The 18,576-nt window shown below is 45.8% G+C and overlaps 1 protein-coding gene across 4 annotated transcripts in view; it reads right to left on the minus strand.

Annotated features, from left to right (window-relative positions):
- Window positions 1–3,113: 3,113 nt before the first annotated feature.
- Window positions 3,114–18,576, minus strand: part of MGMT (O-6-methylguanine-DNA methyltransferase) — a 282,155-nt gene continuing 266,692 nt past the window's right edge. For all 4 annotated transcript variants that reach the window (XM_064269180.1, XM_010599243.3, XM_064269181.1 and 1 more), the window contains one exon: window positions 3,114–3,390. In XM_064269180.1, coding sequence (XP_064125250.1) covers window positions 3,202–3,390 — 189 coding nt within the window. In that variant the 3' untranslated portion in view covers window positions 3,114–3,201. The remainder of the gene's footprint in view (window positions 3,391–18,576) is intronic.

An 18,576-nucleotide genomic window follows, 5' to 3' on the forward strand; every position in this document is an offset into this window, starting at 1 on the left:
ACACGGTCTCCTCCGTGTTCAAGGGCATCTATTTCATTACAGATGTGGTTCTGCAAAAACAAACACGACTTCTGAGCTTTCATTACCTTGGTCTCTGGAAGGGGGTGAGAGCGGCTTGTGAGGCGTTAGCTGTTGCGGGCCAGCTGTCGGCCTGCCGCCGGGGGTCCTCGCCTGCGGCTCTGTGTACTGCGGGCTGAACAGGATGTGGGAGGAGAGGGCCAGGGGTCCACGGCACAAGGACACAGCTTCCTTGTTCCACACTGCTTTTTATTTAGACAATATCTGTGTGTTTCTTCGTGTCTCCCCTTTGCCTCTTTATCTTTGTAAACTGTGCTGCAACCTCTTGCTGTGTGGCTCCTGGCGACCTGCATGTCCATACTGGTGCCCACGTCTCCGTCTGCACGGCTTGTCCCTGGGGCTGTACATATGTGGCCAGTGCCAGGGGGCCTTGGGCACACATCAAGTCTGCTCTAACAAGACCGGGAAGCCCTTCAGGACAGAACCAGAACATAGATTTGTGCTGTACCCAGCACAGCCCAAACAGACCCATGACCAACTCCGGCTGTACGTCTCCTGATGGCCTTGGTGGGGTCCCCATGCTGATCCGAGCTGAGATGTGGGCTGACTGCCTGCACTCGGGCAGCTGTTTGGCCACAGCCCCCTCCTGGAGCTTGGCTGTGACCCGTGACCTCACAGTGCATGGGATGCTGGAGTCTACCAGGATGCTCCTTTGTCTAAGGGACCAGGTCTCCAGGCCCAGGAGGGTGACCAAGTGTGGGGCATGGTGGACACACTCAGACGGTCTGAGATCTCTGGCTCCTACCAACCTGTCCCAGCCCTGTGGGGGCAAAGCACAGCTCTGGGACCGCCAAAACTCACACTGAGGCAGGCTGCCGACGCCTGTCCCTGGAGTGACCACAGCCCACCCTGCTGACTACTGCAAAGCCCTCCCAGGCAGTAGAAGATGGAGAACAGGGGTCTCTGCTGTACAGCATCTCCACACTGGCCAGTTCTGAGCTAGAGTGCCCTCTGTTGGAAATCACAGACAGGCAAGACACTTCGGGCTGGCTGAGTCTAGAGTTGCCGCCTTCGGGAACCAGGATTTTCCATTCCATTCAGGAGAGAAGAAAGAGGGGCACGACTCTGGGAGACTCAACTTCTGGAGTCAAGCACCTTCCTGGGAGAACTGTGCACACATGCTGTACAGCACCCACATGCCAAGAGCATTCTAGATCTCTCCGCCCTCAAGCCAAGACACAGAGATTTCTCCATGGCTCTCATGGAGAGAAGTCCAGTGAGAAAGAACTGGGTCAGAGTCGGCTGAGACCGGGTGCACACTTGCGGTCTGAGGGGCGCGTGGGGCCCAGGGCTGTCTTAAAAGCACCAGCCTTGTGTGCAGCGCACTATAGGGATAGGAGCTACCTCACTTTGAAAATAAGCCTCGGAGAACGACCAGAATCAGAAGACCGCTGGCCCATGGTTCTCTCTTTCTGAGGGCAAAAAAATCCAGAATTAATCTGGTTGCTGTAAGGAAAGGATGTAATAAGATGTAAATTAACAAGAAAAGGCTGAAGCTTGTTTACGTCAGGCACCTTTTCTTTGTCCGTGTCACGCTAATATGAAAAATAAAATACACCCAAGCCCTACACATCACGAGGCCATATTTTTATCCCAGGTTTCTGGTGACATAAACAAACCACTTGAGCTTCCTGGCTGTGGTTTACACTGTCACCAGGAACCCCTGATAAAAATACGGCGTTCTACGGCACAGTTGGGTATAGTTTATTTCCCCATATATCACATGCTCTATTTTATTTATCTGCACACACAGCTACAAGTTTCCATCCACTTTTCTGGTACAGTTAATTACCAGACTAAAATGACAATGTGATGATGAAGTGTCACATTGTGGGGGCAGCAGACGCTGGAAATGCCACCTTTACCACCAGCGCCATGTGCTAACCCATGTTCATGTCAGGCTCAAGTAGGAGTGCTGGGGCCGTGCTTGTCCAGGGTCCTTGAGGCCCCAGGGTCAGGCCCCGAGGAGGGCCACCTCTGAGGAAGAGGGACCTGTGTTCTTCCCACCTGTGGCTAGGGGTGGACACACCAAGGAGGGAGGTTGGGCTCAGGGCGAGAGGCTGGGCTCAGGGCGCTCTAGAGGCTGGGCTTGGGGTGAAGCCTTGTCACCCAGGAAGGCACCACTGCTTCCAGATCCCTGTCCAAGGAGCTCTGCATGTTTCCAAGTCATTTTGGCAAGTGGCTGTTTTCTACTCAGTCGACACAGACCAAAGAAGGACTGGTCTTCCGTTAGCTTGTCTACTGTTGTGTGACATCAAGAAGCCCTGGTGGCGCAGTGGTTAAGACCTCGGCTGCTAACCAAAAGGTCGGCAGTTGCAATCCACCAGCCGCTCCTTGGAAACCCTATGGGGCAGTTCTACTCTGTCCTGTAGGGTCGCTATGAGTCAGAATCGACTTGACAGCAATGGGCCTTGATTTGTTGGTTTTTTTTTTTTTTTTGGTGTACTGTTGAGTTGATTTCAACTCACAGTGACCCTATAGGGCAAAGCGGAACTGCCCCACAGGGTTTCTAAGGCTGAAGCCTTTATGGGGGCCAGTGGCCAGGTCTTTCTCTCATGGAGCCACTGGATGGGTTCAAACTGCCAGCCTTTCAGTTAGCAGCCCAGAACTTAACCGTTGTGCCACCAGCTTTCCTAGCAGTTAGGAAAAGGGAGTGAACCCCTACTAAGCATCTGCTTTTGAGATGCCAGGTTGGAGTGCAGGGTATTGAAGCTGTGAGCACAACATGCCGCCTCAGCAGCCAAGAGGAAAGGGCCATGTGGGGCCATGTGGCATCTCAGTGCCTAGTCTGGACTGACACGGGGCAGTGGGACAGGCCCAAGTGGGGTCTGGGTCCAGGATGTGTTTGTTCCCTTGTTCTGAGCAGCAGCCACTGCCCCTTAGAGCCGGACGCTGCCTCCTCCCAGGAGCTCTGACGTCTACCAGGCTTCCCCTCACTCCTGCTTGAACAGACACTGCAGATGGAAAACACGATGTCAGAGAAGGGGCCAGCCTGGCCTCATTCCGCGCGAGAAGTCAAACAAAGAGAAGGCAGGTTAGCTGTGTCCCCCAGGACACTTGGCTTTTAATGCAGTGTGGCCACCACTCTCCCGTTCCGACAGTGCCGTGCCCCTGTGCACGCAGCTATTTACTCCCACTGAGCATGCTCCGCTTGGCTGGCACCTCCTGGTGCCCACCGCTTGGCTGCAGCTGCACCGTCAGGTTGGCCCCCTCGTGGGCCAGCAGCCACTGCTTAATGGCCAGCCCTCCGGTGTAGTTGCCCATGGCACCGCTGCTGCTGATCACTCTGTGGCACGGGATGAGAATGGGGATCTGAAAGACACAGAGGAGGCCACCGTCAATATGGGCTGGGGCACCTGGGGTCTCGGGGGTCAGGGCAGGGCCACGGACCATGACTGACCAGGTGGGCCTTGTACCGCAGGGTGGCCTGTGCGTGTGGGGAAGCCTGGGTGCAGACCCTGGGGCCTCTGATTCTCAGCGGCACTCCCCCCAGGTGCCGACTCTCCAAGCATCTTTGCTTGGGCTGGGGGAGGGCCATGAATTCCCGGGAAAGGTGCAGAACCTTCCAGAGAAACTATTTTACACCAAGGCTCAGGGGAGGAAACTTCATTTCATTTGGCAGGTAATTTAAAATTTACACTTACAAAATCTCAAATTACGTTTCTAAGCAATATCATGACAAACGGAGAAAAGACTGAAGGTGTCAAGGATTTCGTTTTACTTGGACCCACAATCAGTGCCCGTGGAAGCAGCAGTCAAGAAATCAAATGACACGTTGCATCGGGCAAATCTGCTGCAAAGAACCTCTTTAAAGTGTTAAAAAGCAAAGATATCACTTTGAGGACTAAGGTGTGCCTCACTCAAGCCATTTTATTTTCAATCACCTCATATGCATGGACAATGAATAAGGAAGGCTGAAGAAGGACTGATACCTTTGAATTATGGTGTTGGCAAAGTATACCAAAAGAACAAACAAGTCTGTCTTGGAAGGAGTACAACCAGAATGCTCCCTAGAAGCAAGGGTGGCGAGACTTCATCTCACATACTTTGGACATGTTATCAGAAGGACCAGTCCCTGGAGAAGGACATCATGCTTGGTAAAGCAGAGGGTCAATGAAAGAGAGGAAGACCCTGAATGAGATGGACTGACACAGTGGCTGCAACAATGGGCTGAAACATAGCAATGATTGTGAGGATGGCTCAGGACTGGGCAGTGTTTTGTGCTGTTGTGCATGGGGTCTCTGTGAGTTGGAACAGACTCGATGGTACCTAACAACAAGTTACAGGGTGGTATATCAAATTCCCATACATGTAACGGGAAGATGCGACAGGAACCTTCGGAGAAAGACCATCCTTGGGCAGGCTGCTTTAACATGGGGGCAGGCAAACTATGGGCAGCACCACCTGTGTTTGTAAATAAAGTTTTATTGGAACTTGGCCACGTTCATGAGTTTACATATTGTCTGTGTCTGCTTTCTAGCTACAATAGCGGAGTTGAAACAGAGATCATGTGGTCTGCAAATCCGGAAATATTTACTATCTAGCTGTCATCCGAGGCCAGTGGGGTCTGCCTGACCCTGTGGGGGGCACTGGGAACCCAACAGGCACTGCCATGGCAAATGCACCAATCTAGCTCTTATCTGAGCAAAGCTGCTCTCCGATGTCCCTGACTCATGTCTCTGTTGGTTCAGAACACAGGAGGGAAAGATGGGGTGATTTATCCCTTAAAACACAAACCAGAAGTGGGGTAGTGGTCCTCTCTCCCTGGGCAGCTGAGGGTGCACACCAGCTGTCAGGAGAGTTCAATTCCGGGCTGCCATCTCAGAGGGCATGCCAGGTGGCCTCGCTGAGACGGTGTGGGGGCTCACTGGCTGTTTTGGGTAAAAACCTCAATGGGTGGGTACTCGGAACCTGGACAAGCTCCTCTCTGGAGAGATTTCCCAAGTGGAAGGTCTGTTGGCCTTTTCCTAAGGAAAGGTTGGCCATGTCTCCCCAGGAAAAGTTTCATTCCTTGGTAGCTCCTGTCTTCCTGAAGCCCTGGGCAGGCCATGTGACATGTTTCATTATGGTGCGAAGCGTCCCGAGCGGCTGCTCCATGAGAATGTGCGTGCACCGCCCACGGGCACAGTCACAGGAATGGATGCAGCTTGGGAGGTGGCGGAGGTCCAGGGAGGGGCAGCTGAGTGTCAGCCTGGCTCCCGCCTGCCCCATCCTGCCCTGCAGACCTCGGCTGTGACAGCCAGCAGTGCTTCCCATCTTGGGCTGGTCCCCATCCCCCAGGCTGGCCCCCTGATGCCCCAGACATGCTTGCTGAGCCCGTGAGCCAGGGGCCTGGAAAATGGCACCCATCTCTGGGCCCACTGATGCAGTGGCTACCACTGGCATCAACCCATCTCTTGTCTTCTGTGTCCCTCCACTCACCCTGCTGCTCCACAGAGATCTCCACCCCCACGTCCCTCTCTCCAGAGAAAGCACATACCAATGACCCACTAGGTGAGCCTCAGACGGAGCAAAGCATGTGCTCCAGGCACTCCCCGGGCTCCATTGTGGGCTCCCTTTGCACCTGGGGTGACTCCTGTGTCACCTGAGGCCCTGCACTACACAGCACAGTTGTCACCTGTCCCACACTAATCCACCTCAGCTTGCCCTCAGAATTCACCTGCTGGGCGAACTCCCTCAGGGGGTGGGTGAGTGTGCCCTGTCCCTGTCTCTGATGGAAACTCATCCATGCCTGACTGCGCAAAGTCCCTCACTTCCTCACCCCAGGCTGTCCTCCAGTGCCACAGGCCAGCTGCCGTCAATCTCTCCGCCCCAGCTCTCCCCAAGCTCATACACCTGTTAAGGGCCAAGAAAAGGGATTCCAGCCAGACCGCAATGACTACCCTCTCAGCCACACCAGGCACTGGTGCAGCCTTCCCTTAAAGTGGAATCGTTAACGTGGAACTTGTGGGACCCTGACGGTATTGGCAGATAATTTATTTGGCTTACAAGGTGGAAACCTGACTTCCTTCACATCACAAAGCTAGTCCTGGCTTTGACTAAAAGTTTGGTTCACCGTGATAATGTGCGTAAATGAGAGTTCTAACTAGTGTCAATGTGATGATGGTGATGATGATGGTGATGGTGGTAATTATGATTATGATGATGGTGATGATGGTGATGATGGTGATGATGAAGGTGATGACAATGGTGCTGATGGTGATGACAGTAATGATGAAAGAGATGATGATGGTGGAAATATGGTGATGATGATGATAATGGTGATGATGGGGATAGTAGTGATGGTGGTGGTGATCTTGATGGTGATGGCGGCTATGACAATGGTGGTGGTGGTGGTGGTAATAATGGTGATGGTTGATAGTGGTGGTGATGATGATGGTGGTGATGGTGGTAGTGGTGATGGTGGTGACAATCGTAGTGGTGGTGATGGTGGTAATGATGGTGATGGTGATGCTGATAGGGATAATGGTGATGGTGGTGATGGTGGTGATGGTGACGATGAAGATGATGATGAGAGTGGTGATGGTGATGATGAATGATGGAGATAGAGAACTGACTTTTTCATGGTAAAGTTTCACAGAGTGAAAAGTAATAATATCAATAAATTCTGCGAACAGCATATAATTCCAATCTTCTTAGGAGGAGTGACATTTAGGAATGAAACACTCTGATGATTATTATCAAATACGATAGTCACATTAATGAATGCTGTGAGGACACTATTAGATAACACGCAGCTGAAGTTGTTGATTGATAGAGAGGTAGACGTTTAATTTCATCATCTGAGAAACATTTAGGCACCAATTCAACTTTCTGATGCAGATCTTACAACTGATCTTTGATTTTCTTCCCTTCTTCCCCAAAAGCTGTGAAATTAAAAACTGAGTTATGTGAATTATCTATCGTCTCTAATCACCGTATGATACATACACATATAGATCTATATATAAAACCAAACCTTTTGTGTTCAGTCAATTCGGACTCATAGCGACCCTAAAGGACAGAGTAGAACTGCCCCATAGGGTTTCCAAGGAGTGGCTGGTGGGTTTGAACTGCTGATCTTTTGGTTAGCAGCTGAGCTCTTAATCACTGCGCCACCAGAGCTCCTAAAATACACACACACACACACACACACATTTACTTCTACACTATCAGACACTAGGACTGAATAATGACAGCTACGACCACTGTGACCAGTCTTCACCTTACGTATACAGTGGTGGACAATGAGTGATTCTTACCACACACGCGTGATTGTCACCATTAGAAACAGGGACTGTTACTTCTGTTTGTGCTAATTTCCGTGGCAGGTTTTAGACTATTAAAATAATGAAACTTGCTGGAATTTATGGGGGCCCTCAGGACATTTTCAAGGGAAGAGTACCCTCTGTGCCCTTGTCTTTAAAGCCCGTGCTGCATAAAATGTAATTTTTATCAATAACGAAGAAGCTCATAATATCACAGCTGCATTGAAATCTTCATGCTGTGAAATCTAATTCATCCAATACGTGAGTCCATCACTTACACAGACCCTTTCTCAAATGCTATAAAACTTCCAAACCCATAGATTTGTCTCCAACAAAAATAACACGAAGGGGCCTTTCAATCAATACTGGAGCCCCTCTGATCCTGGTACCTGCTGAATATTTTTTCCAGCTCTGCCTTTGTTCTTCTGGGCAGCAGCCCACAAGGGAAAGAGCTTGTTTTCACTCGCAGCCTCATCAATACCTAAATCCTGGTGAACAAGTGACACTGAGAAGCTGTAATCAATAGCTCCCTGTGCGTTTTTTTCTTCTGGTCAAATGGTTCAGCATCACTGACAGGCCTGACACTTAGAACATGGTACTAAATCTTTATCAACAGCCATCTCGGTGACTGACGGGACTGGACTCGGGGGGTCATTAGCGCTCATGGCGATCTGTGAATAAACTAACTCCTCAGGAATGTGTTTGTTTAGAAAAAGGTGGGGAAATGCTCGCGTAAGGTATTGATTGCCTTTGACCTGCATTTAGCGAATTCTATCTGAGGATGAAGTGGGAGAGTGTTTTGTGCTTGGGCAGGCTGGGGGGAGCGTTCCATCTGACGTGTGAGAAAATGGACCATGCTCTCAAGCTGGGTGGTGGGAGAGGGCCTTCCAGAAGGCTGCTGTCCACCTTACACAGGCTGGAGAGTTCTTCAAGGAGAACTTTGGAAAAATTGAATTCCTAAGATGGGAGGAAACACCCAGACAGCAAAAACTGTCCTTACTCCGGTGGGTGAAAGAAACCCACGGCAACTGAACCAGATGCAAACTGGTTGTCATTGAGTTGATTCCGACTCATGGCGACCCCATGTATCACAGCGTAAAGCTGTGCTCCACAGGGTTCTCTTGGCTGTAACTGCCAGGCCTTTCTTCCGTGGTTCCACTGGGTGGGTATGAGCCACCGATTTTTAGGTTAGTAGTCGAGCACAAACTGTCTGAGCCACCCAGGGCCTTGAAACTCACAAAGCCAACAGCAAATGCTGGAAGAGAAACCTGCATGTGTTCATGCTGACTGCAAGCTACCTGGGGAATTACAGCACAATGGGCCAGGCGGCGCTGGGCCACCTTCCAGGCCCATTTTTACCATCTTCCCTCACATGCACACTTGTCCTCTTCAGCATGCCTGAGAGGTGTTCTCAACAGGGAAGGCTTAACGGTGCACCACCACACCGGAGCAGACGTGTGGCGTGCTGTGTGCGGCGTGCTCTGGCCAGACGGTGACTTCACGGCGAGCACACTGAGGTGGCTGCTGTCACCACTGACATGGAGACACCCTCCAAGGAAACTGATCCCAGCCCAATGTCACTGGCCACGGCCACTTCTCCCACAGTCCATTCGAACCATCCCATCCTCCCATTTTAGTGAGTTCCTTTTTCTTTTTAGCTTTTAAACTTCATTATTGATTCAATGGAATTCCTGAGTGGTGCAAGCACTCAACTACTAGCCAAAAGTTGGCAGTTCAAATTCACCTGGGGGGCTGTGAAAGAAAGTCCTGGGGATCTACTTTTAAGAAACCAGCCACTGAAAACCCCACGGAGCACAGCTCTACTCTGACACGCATGGTGTCACCATGAGTTTGAGCTGAAGCGATGGCAACTACTATTGATTCAACAATTAAAAACATTTTTTTTACTGTGGTAAAAAATCTATATAACAAAATGCTTGCCATTCTAACCGTTTTTAGGTGTAAACTCAGTGACGTTAATTACATTCACCACATGCTACCACCACTGCTCTCTGTTTCCAGATGTTTCTCAACCCCTTAACAGAAGCTCAGTGCTCCGTGAGCAATATTCTCCACCCAGCTGTGGTAACCACGGTCCTATGTCACTATGTCCCTATCCACTTGCCTATTCTAGGTGTTTCGTGTAAGATGGGTCATACAATATCTGTCCTTCCGAGTCTGACTTACTTCACTTGACATCATGTTTTCAAGGTTCATCTGCATCGTAACATGTATCAGAACTTCATTTTTCTTCATGGCTGAGTAATATTCTACTGTGTGGATGGACCAGTGTGTTTATCCATCACCTCCTGTTGGACACTTGGGTTGTCTACTGAGGTTTCTAACTGAATTTTCTGGGAGCCCTTTCAGGACTGCAGGGTCACAATCATCTAAACTGTGGGAAATGCTGTCTTCGAAGGGTTTCCTGGCAGTAATGTCCTTGGCATAACCGATAACCAGTTGCCATTGAGTTGGCTCTGCCTCATGGCAACCCCATGGGTGTTACAGTAGCCTGTGCTCCATAGGCTTTTTTTTTTCTTAAATAATTTTTATTGTGCTTTAAGTGAAAGTTTACAAATCAAGTCAGTCTCATACAAAAACCCATATACACCTTACTACACACTCCTAATTACTCTCCCCCTAATGAGACAGTCTGCTCTCTCCCTCCACTCTCTTTTCGCGCCCATTTCACCAGCTTCTAACCCCCTCCACCCTCTCATCTCCCCTCCAGGAAGGAGATGCCAACATAGTCTCAAGTGTCCACCTGATCCAAGAAGCTCACTCCTCACCAGCATCCCTCTCCAACCCATTGTCCACTCCGATCCATGTCTGAAGAGTTGGCTTCGGGAATGGTTCCTGTCCTGGGCCAACAGAAGGTCTGGGGGGCATGACCACCGGGGTCCTTCCAGTCTCAGTCAGACCATTAAGTCTGGTCTTATGAGAATTTGGGGTCTGCATCCCACTGCTCTCCTGCTCCCTCAGGGGTTCTCTGTTGTGTTCCCTATCAGGGCAGTCATCGGTTGTAGCCGGGCACCATCTAGTTCTTCTGGTCTCGGGATGATGTAGTCACTGGTTCATGTGGCCTCTTCTGTCTCTTGGGCTCGTAGTCACCTTGTGTCCTTGGTATTCTTCATTCTCCTTTGATCCATGTGGGTTGAAACCAACTGATGCATCTTAGATGGCTACTTGCTAGCATTTAAGACCCCAGACGCCACTCTTCAAAGTGGGGTGCAGAATGTTTTCTTAATAGATTTTATTATGCCAATTGACCTAGATGTCCCCTGAAACCATGGTCCCCAGACCTCTGCCCCTGCTATGCTGGCCTTCAAAGCACTCAGTTTCTTCAGGAAACTTCTTTGATTTTGGTTTAGTCCAATTGTGCTGACCTCCCCTGTATTGTGTGCTGTCTTTCCCTTCACCTAAAGTAGTTCTTATCTATTACCTAATTAGTGAATACCCCTCTCCCACCCACCCTCCCTCCCCCCTCTCATAACCACAAAAGAATGTTTTCTTCTCAGTTTAAACTATTTCTCAAGTTCTTATAATAGTGGTGTTACACAATATTTGTCCTTTTGCAACTGACTAATTTCACTCAGCATAATGCCTTCCAGGTTCCTCCATGTTATGAAATGTTTCCCAGATTCCTCTCTGTTCTTTATCAATGTGTAGTATTCCATTGTGTGAATATACCATAATTTATTTATTCATTCATCCATTGATGGGCACCTTGGTTGCTTCCATCTTTTTGCTATTGTAAACAGTGCTGCAATAAACATGGGAGTGCATATATCTGTTCGTGTAAAGGCTCTTATTTCTCTAGGATATATTCCAAGAGTCGGACTGCTGGATCGTACGGTAGTTCTATTTCTAACTTTTTAAGGAAGCGCCAAATCGATTTCCAAAGTGGTTGTACCATTTTACATTCCCACCAGCAGTGTAGAATTGTTCCAGTCTCTCCACAGCCTCTCCAATATTTATTATTTTGTGTTTTTTGGATTAGTGCCAGCCTTGTTGGAGTGAGATGAAATCTCATTGTAGTTTTGATCTGCATTTCTCTAATGGCTAATGATCATGAACATTTCCTGATGTATCTGTTAGCTACCTGAATGTCTTCTTTAATGACGTATCTATTCATATCTTTTGCCCATTTTCTAATTGGGTTATTTGTCTTTCTGCAGTTGAGTTTTTGCAGTATCATGTAGATTTAAGAGATGAGGCGCTGATCAGAAATATCATAGCTAAAAACTTTTTCCTAGTCTGTAGGTAGTCTTTTTACTCTTTTGGTGAAGCCTTTGGATGAGCATAAGTGTTTGATTTGTAGGAACTCTCAGTTATCTAGTTTTTCTTCTACGTTCTTTATAATGTTTTGTATACTGTTTATGCCATGTATTAGGGCTCCTAACATTGTCCCTATTTTTTCTTCCATGATCTTTATTGTTTTAGATTTTATATTTAGGTCTTTGATCCATTTTGAGTTAGTTTTTGTGCATGGAGTGAGGTATGGGTCTTATTTCATTTTTTTGCAGGTGGAGATCCAGTTATGCCAGCACCATTTGTTAAAAAGGCTATCTTTTCCCCATTTAACTGTTTTGGGGCCTTTGTCAAATATCAGCTGCTCATATGTGGATGGATTTACGCCTGGATTCTCAATTCTGTTCCACTGGTCTATGTATCTGTTGTTGTACCAGTACCAGGCTGTTTTGACTACTGTGGCAGTATAATAGGTTCTAAAATCAGGTAAAGTAAGGCCTCCTACTTTGTTCTTCTTTTTCGGTAATGCCTTATTTATCCGGGGCCTCTTTCCCTTCCATATGAAATTGGTGATTTGTTTCTCCATCTCATTGAAGAATGTCATTGGGATTTGGATCGAAATTGCATTAAATGTATAGATCGCTTTTGGTAATATAACCTAGTGCCTTCGAGTTAATTCTGACTCATAGCGACCCTGTAGGACAGAGAATAGACATTTTTATAATGTTAAGTCTTCCTATCCATGAGCAAGGTATGTTCTTCCACTTATGTAAGTCTCTTTTGGTTTCTTGCAGAAGTGTACTGTAGTTTTCTTTTTATAAGTCTTTTACATCTCTGGTAAGATTTATTCCTAAGTATTTTATCTTCTTGGGGGCTACTGTAAATGGTATTGATTTGGTGATTTCCTCTTTGATGTTCTTTTTGTTGGTGTAGAGGAATCCAACTGATTTTTGTATGTTTATCTTGTATCCCGATACTCTGCTGAACTCTTCTATTAGTTTCAGTCGTTTTCTGGAGGATTCCTTAGGGTTTTCCATGTATAAGATCATGTCATCTGCAAATAGAGATACTTTTACTTCTTCCTCGCCAGTCTGGATGCCCTTTATTTCTTTATCTAACCTAATTGCTCTGGCTAGGACTTCCAGCACAATGCTGAATAAGAGTGGTGATAAAGGGCATCCTTGTCTGGTTCCCGATCTCAGTGGGAATGTTTTCAGGCTCTCTCCATTTAGGGTGATGTTGGCTGTTGGCTTTGTATAAATGCCCTTTATTATGTTGAGGAATTTTCCTTCTATTCCTATTTTGCTGAGAGTTTTTATCATGAACGAGTGTTGAACTTTGTCAAATGCCTTTTCTGCATCAATTAATAAAATCATGTGATTTCTCATCTTTTATTTTATTTGTGTGGTGGATTACATTAATTGTTTTTCTAACGTCGAACCATCCCTGCATACCTGGTATGAATCCCACTTGGTTGTGGTGAATTATTTTTTTGATATGTTGTTGAATTCTATTGGCTAGAATTTTGTTGAGGATTTTTGCATCTACATTCATGAGGGATATAGGTCTATAATTTTCTTGTGGTGTCTTTACCTGGTTTTGGTATCAGGGATATGGTGGCTTCATAGAATAAGTTTGGTCGTATTCCATCCTTTTCTATGCTCTGAAATACCTTTAGTAGTAGTGGTGTTAACTCTTCTCTGAAAGTTTGGTAGAACTCTGCAGTGAAGCCATCTGGACCAGTGCTTTTTTTTTGTTGGGAGTTTTTTGATTACCTTTTCAATCTCTTCTTTTGTTATGGGTCTATTTAGTTGTTCTACCGCTGTTTGTGTTAGTTTAGGTAGGTAGTGTGTTTCTAGGAATTCATCCATTTCTTCTAGGTTTTCAAATTTGCTTGAGTATAGTTTTTCATAGTAATCTGATATGATTCTTTTAATTTCAGTTGGGTCTGTTGTAATATCGCCCCTCTCATTTCTTATTTGGGTTATTTGCTTCCTCTCCTGTTTTTCTTTTGTCAGTTTGGCCAACGGGTTATCAATTTTGTTGAGTTTTTCAAAAAACCAAGTTTTGGTCTTGTTAATTCTTTCAATTGTTTTCCTGTTTTCTATTTCATTTAGTTCAGCTCTAATTTTTATTATTTGTTTTCTTCTGGTACCTTTAGGTTTTTTATTTGTTCAAGTTGTAGGGATAGTTCTTTGATTTTGGCCCTTTCTTCTTTTTGGATGTGTACATTTATTGATATAAATTGGCCTCTGAGCACTGCTTTTGCTGTGTCCCAAAGGTTCTGATAGGAAGTGTTTTCATTCTTATTGGATTCTCTGAATTTCTTTATTCCATCCTTAATGTCTTCTATAATCCAGTCTTTTTGGAGCAGGGTATTGTTCCGCTTCCAAGTGTTTGATTTCTTTTCCCTGCTTTTCCTGTTATTGATTTCCACCTTTATGGCCTTTTGATCAGAGAAGAAGCTTTGTAATGTATCAATGTTTTGGATTCTGCTAAGCCTTACTTTATGACCTAATATGTGGTCTATTCTAGAGAATGTTCCACGTGCACTAGAAAAGAAAGTATAGTTGGTTGCTGTTGGGTGGAGTGTTCTGTATATGTCTACGAGGTCAAGTTGGTTGATTGTAGCATTTAGATCTTCTGTGTCTTTATTGAGCTTCTTTCTGGATGTCTTGTCCTTCACCGAATGTGGTGTGTTGAAGTCTCCTATTATTATTGTGGAGCTGTCTATCTCCCTTTTCAACGCTGATAGAGTTCATTTTATGTTTCTTGCAGCCCTGTCATTGGGTGCATAAATATTTAATATGGTTATATCTTCTTGGTGTATTGTCCCTTTAATCATTATATACTGTCCTTCCTTATCCTTTCTGATGGAATTAACTTTAAAGTCTATTTTTGTCCGAAATTAATATTGCCACTCCTGCTCTTTTTTGATTGTTGTTTGCTTAATATATATATTTTTCCATCCTTTGAGTTTTAGTTTGTTTGTGTCTTTAAGTCTAAGGTGTGTCTCTTGTAGGCAGCATATAGACGGATCTTGTTTTTTAATCCATTCTGCCACTCTCTGTCTCTTTATTGGTGCATTTAGTCCATTTACATTCAGGGTAATTATGGATAGGTATGAATTTAGTGCTATCATTTTGATGTCTTTTTTTGTGTGTTGACAGTTTATTTTTCCCACTTGATTTTATGTGCTGAGTAGATTTTCTTTGTATATTGTCCTTTCCTCATATTTGTTGTTGATTTTGTTTCTGCTGAGCCTGTATTTCTCCCTTGTATTTTATTTTGATGAGTAGGATAGTTTGTCTCCTTTGTGGTTACCTTATTATTTACCCCTATTTTTCTAAATTTGTAATTAACTTTTATTTCTTTCTATCGCCGTATCTTCCTCTCCATATGGAAGGTGTATGATTACATTTCTTAGTCCCGCTTTATTATTTTAATGTTTTATATAATAACATATAATAACATCGCTGTTACCCTGTGTTGTGCTTTTTTTTTTTTTTTTTTTTTGTTTCCCTGTCTGGGTTGACTTCTGGTTGCTCTGCCCAGTGTTCTAGTCTTGAGTCAATACCTGATATTATTGATTTTCTGACCAAAGAACTCCCTTTTGTATTTCTTGTAGTTTTGGTTTGTTTTTTACGAATTCCCTCAACTTGTGTTTATCTGGAAATGTCTTAATTTCACCTTGATACTTAAGAGACAGTTTTGATGGATATATGATTTTTGGCAGGCAATTTTTTTCCTTCAATGTTTTAAATATGTCATCCCATTGCCTTCTTGCCTGCATGGTTTCTGCCAAGTAGTCTGAGCTTATTCTTATTGGCTCTCCTTTGTAGGTGACTTTTCGTTTACCCCTCACTGCTCTTAAAATTGTCTCTTTATCTTTGGTTTTGGCAAGCTTGATTATAATATGTTTTGGTGACTTTCTTTTAGCATATACCTTACGTGGAGTTCGATGAGCATCTTGGAGAGATGTCTTCTCATCTTTCACTATATCAGGGAAGTTTTCTGCCAACAAATCCTCAACAATTTTCTCTGTATTTTCTGTTATCCCTCCCTGTTCTGGTACTCAAATCATTTGTAAGTTATTTCTCTTGGTAGAGTCCCACATGATTCTTGAGGTTTCTTTATTTTTTAAAATTCTTTTATCTGATTTTTATTCAAATATATTAGTTCCAAGTGATTTATCTTTGAGTTCAGAAATTCTAGCTTCTACTTGCTCAATTCTACTCCTCTGACTTTCTATTGAGTTGTCTAATTCTGTAATTTTATTGTTAATCTTCTGAATTTCTGATTGCTGTCTGTCTATGGATTTTTCCAGCTTATTAAACTTTTCATTATGTTCCTGAATAATCTTTCTGATTTCTTCAGTTGCTTTATCTGTGTGTTCCTCGGCTTGTTCTGCATATTGCCTCATTTCCTTCCTGATGTCTTGAAGGGTTCTGTATATTAAACGTTTGTATTATGCATCTGGTAATTCCAGGAATGCACTTTCATCTGAAAGATTCCTGGATTCTTCATTTTGAGAGCCTGTTGAGGTGATTATGGCCTGTTTCTTCACATGACTTGATATTGACTGTTGTCTCTGAGCCATCTATAAGTTATTGTATTAGTTTATGCTTGCTTACTGTGTCATAGCTGCTTGCTTTGTTTTGTTTTGGTATACCCCTATAGGTTGCTTGAGTGGGGTGGCTTGATTATTTTTGTCTTTGGAGTTCTGGTGTCCTGTCCCCAGCTGGCTAGAGCTATTATCAGGTATATCAGTCTAGGAGTCTGTTCAGTTTTCTTGTATGAATTCAGCTCAGGTTTCCAGGTAGCTGATCTTCAAGTGTATGGTACAGGCTCTGTCCTACAGTCTTAGAGAGGCAGGGGTGATTGGCATATATACCTGTATCTGATTGCAGCAGGAGGTCACGCTCTGAATAAGGCAGGGGGCTGAGAACTGGCCCCCAAGTGTCTCTGAGGAAAATGCATCTCTGTTCCCTAAAGTGTGCTGGTGGGTGGGCTCTGCAGAGGGACCATGGTCACCCATAGTTTTTGTTGTAAGGACTGGGAGGTACCAGTTACCCCTGGACCCCTGTCGCAGGTGGCTGGGCGACCCAAGTGGAGCCACCAGTCCTTAGGTTCCTGTTGTGGGTCGGTGAGGACCTTGTTTAAGAGGCAAAGCAATGCCAAACGTCAAACACCCACCTCTCCACTGCACTGCTGAAATGGTTGGAGTCTGCCAGCAAGGGTATTCTCCCGAAATAGGCCTACACAGGTCCATGCAGAAGGGAAAGGTTCTCAAGGTCCACGGACGGTTTACGCCTGGACAGCAGCCACTTCTTTACTGAGCTCCCCCCAGTTGCAAATTTTGTCCTTCCCCAAGGCCGAGAGGACGGCTCCAGGTGCTCACCAGGGTCTATCTCAAACCTAGGGATTCAGTCGCTGAAGCTGGGTTGGGGTTGGTGGGGGGGCGCGGTAAAATATACGCAAGTACTTAGCTTTTGCTGAGAGTGCCCTTCTGCTCAGGTTCTGGAGGTGTCAGTGGGCTGTGTGGCTGGATGCTCCTCCCTGAGGAAACTGCAGCCCAACACTAGTACCAGCCCGCTGCCGCAGCTCCGGGAATGGTGCCTGAGGGCTCCCTGCGATTCAGGTCCGGCAACTCCTTCCCGCTTCTGAATGGTCTCTTCCTTCTCCTGCCCCTCAGTTCGTTGTCTAAGCTTGCCTTTAATGCTCAGGGCACCCAGCTTGTCACCAATACACTCATTTCACTTGTTTTTTCAGGTCTTTGTTGTAAAGAGGGTTCGATGGAAGCGTCTGTCTATTCCACCATCCTGTCTCCGCCTCCTCCATAGGCTTTTCAATGGCTGATTTTTTCAGAGCAGACTGCCAGGCTTTTCTTCCTAGGTGCCTCTGGATGAACTCAAACCACCCAACTTTTGGTGAGCAGTTGAGTGCATTCACTGTTTGCACCCCCCGGGACTCCATCCCTGGCGCTGTTGTTGTTAGGTGCTGTCGAGTTGGCTCTCACAGTGACACTATGCACAACAGAATGAAATACTGCCTGGTCCTGAGCCATCCTCACAACCGTTATTATACTTGAGCCCACTGTTGCAGCCACTGTGTCAAACCATCTTGTTGAGGTCCTCCTCTTTTCCACTGGCCCTCTACTTTACCAAGCGTGATGTCCTTCTCCAGGGCCTGATCCCTCCTGATAACATGTCCAAAGTATGTGAGATTTAGTCTTGCCATCCTTGCTTCTAAGGGGCATTCTGGTTGTACTTCTTCCAAGACAGATTTGTTCATTCTTTTGGCATTCCATGGTACATTCAATATTCTTTACCAATACCACAATTCAAAGGCATCAATGCGTCCAGCTTTCCCATGCGTATGAGGTGAATGAAAACACCATGGCTTAGGTCAGGCACGCTTTAGTCCGCAAAATGTCATATTTGCTTTTCAACACTTTAAAGAGGTCCTCTGCAGCAGATTTACCAACTGCAATGCGTCTTTTGATTTCTTGACTGTTGCTTCCATGGGTGTTGATTGTGGATCCAAGTAAAATGAAATCCTTGACAGCTTCAATCTTTTCTCTGTTTATCATGATGCAGCTTATTGGTCCAGTTATGAGGATTTTTGTTTTCTTTATGTTGAGGTGTAATACAAACTGAAGGATGCGGTCGTTGATCTTCATCAGTAAGTCCCTGGCCCAGCTGTGTTGTAACTTGAGACATCTCTCAGGTACAGTGGCTGCTGGCACATTGTCAACCTCCCCATCAAGGTGAAGGTCACTGTGTGACCCAACTACAGAGGGAGGCTTGCCGTCCACCCTGAATGTGGATGCCCAGAAGTGGGACAGCACAGTGCCGTGGAGCAGTCCTGGTGGACGCTGTTGCCCCCTCTACCATGCAGCTCTCACACGAGCCAGGAGTGTCAAAGAGTGGTCTTACAGACATCAGGGCACCAAACCCTGTGAAATCCTGTTTTATAAATTTCAGTGACTCAGGCTGTC

This window comes from Loxodonta africana, chromosome 16, assembly GCF_030014295.1.
Source record: "Loxodonta africana isolate mLoxAfr1 chromosome 16, mLoxAfr1.hap2, whole genome shotgun sequence".
Taxonomy (NCBI): Eukaryota; Metazoa; Chordata; class Mammalia; order Proboscidea; family Elephantidae; genus Loxodonta; species Loxodonta africana.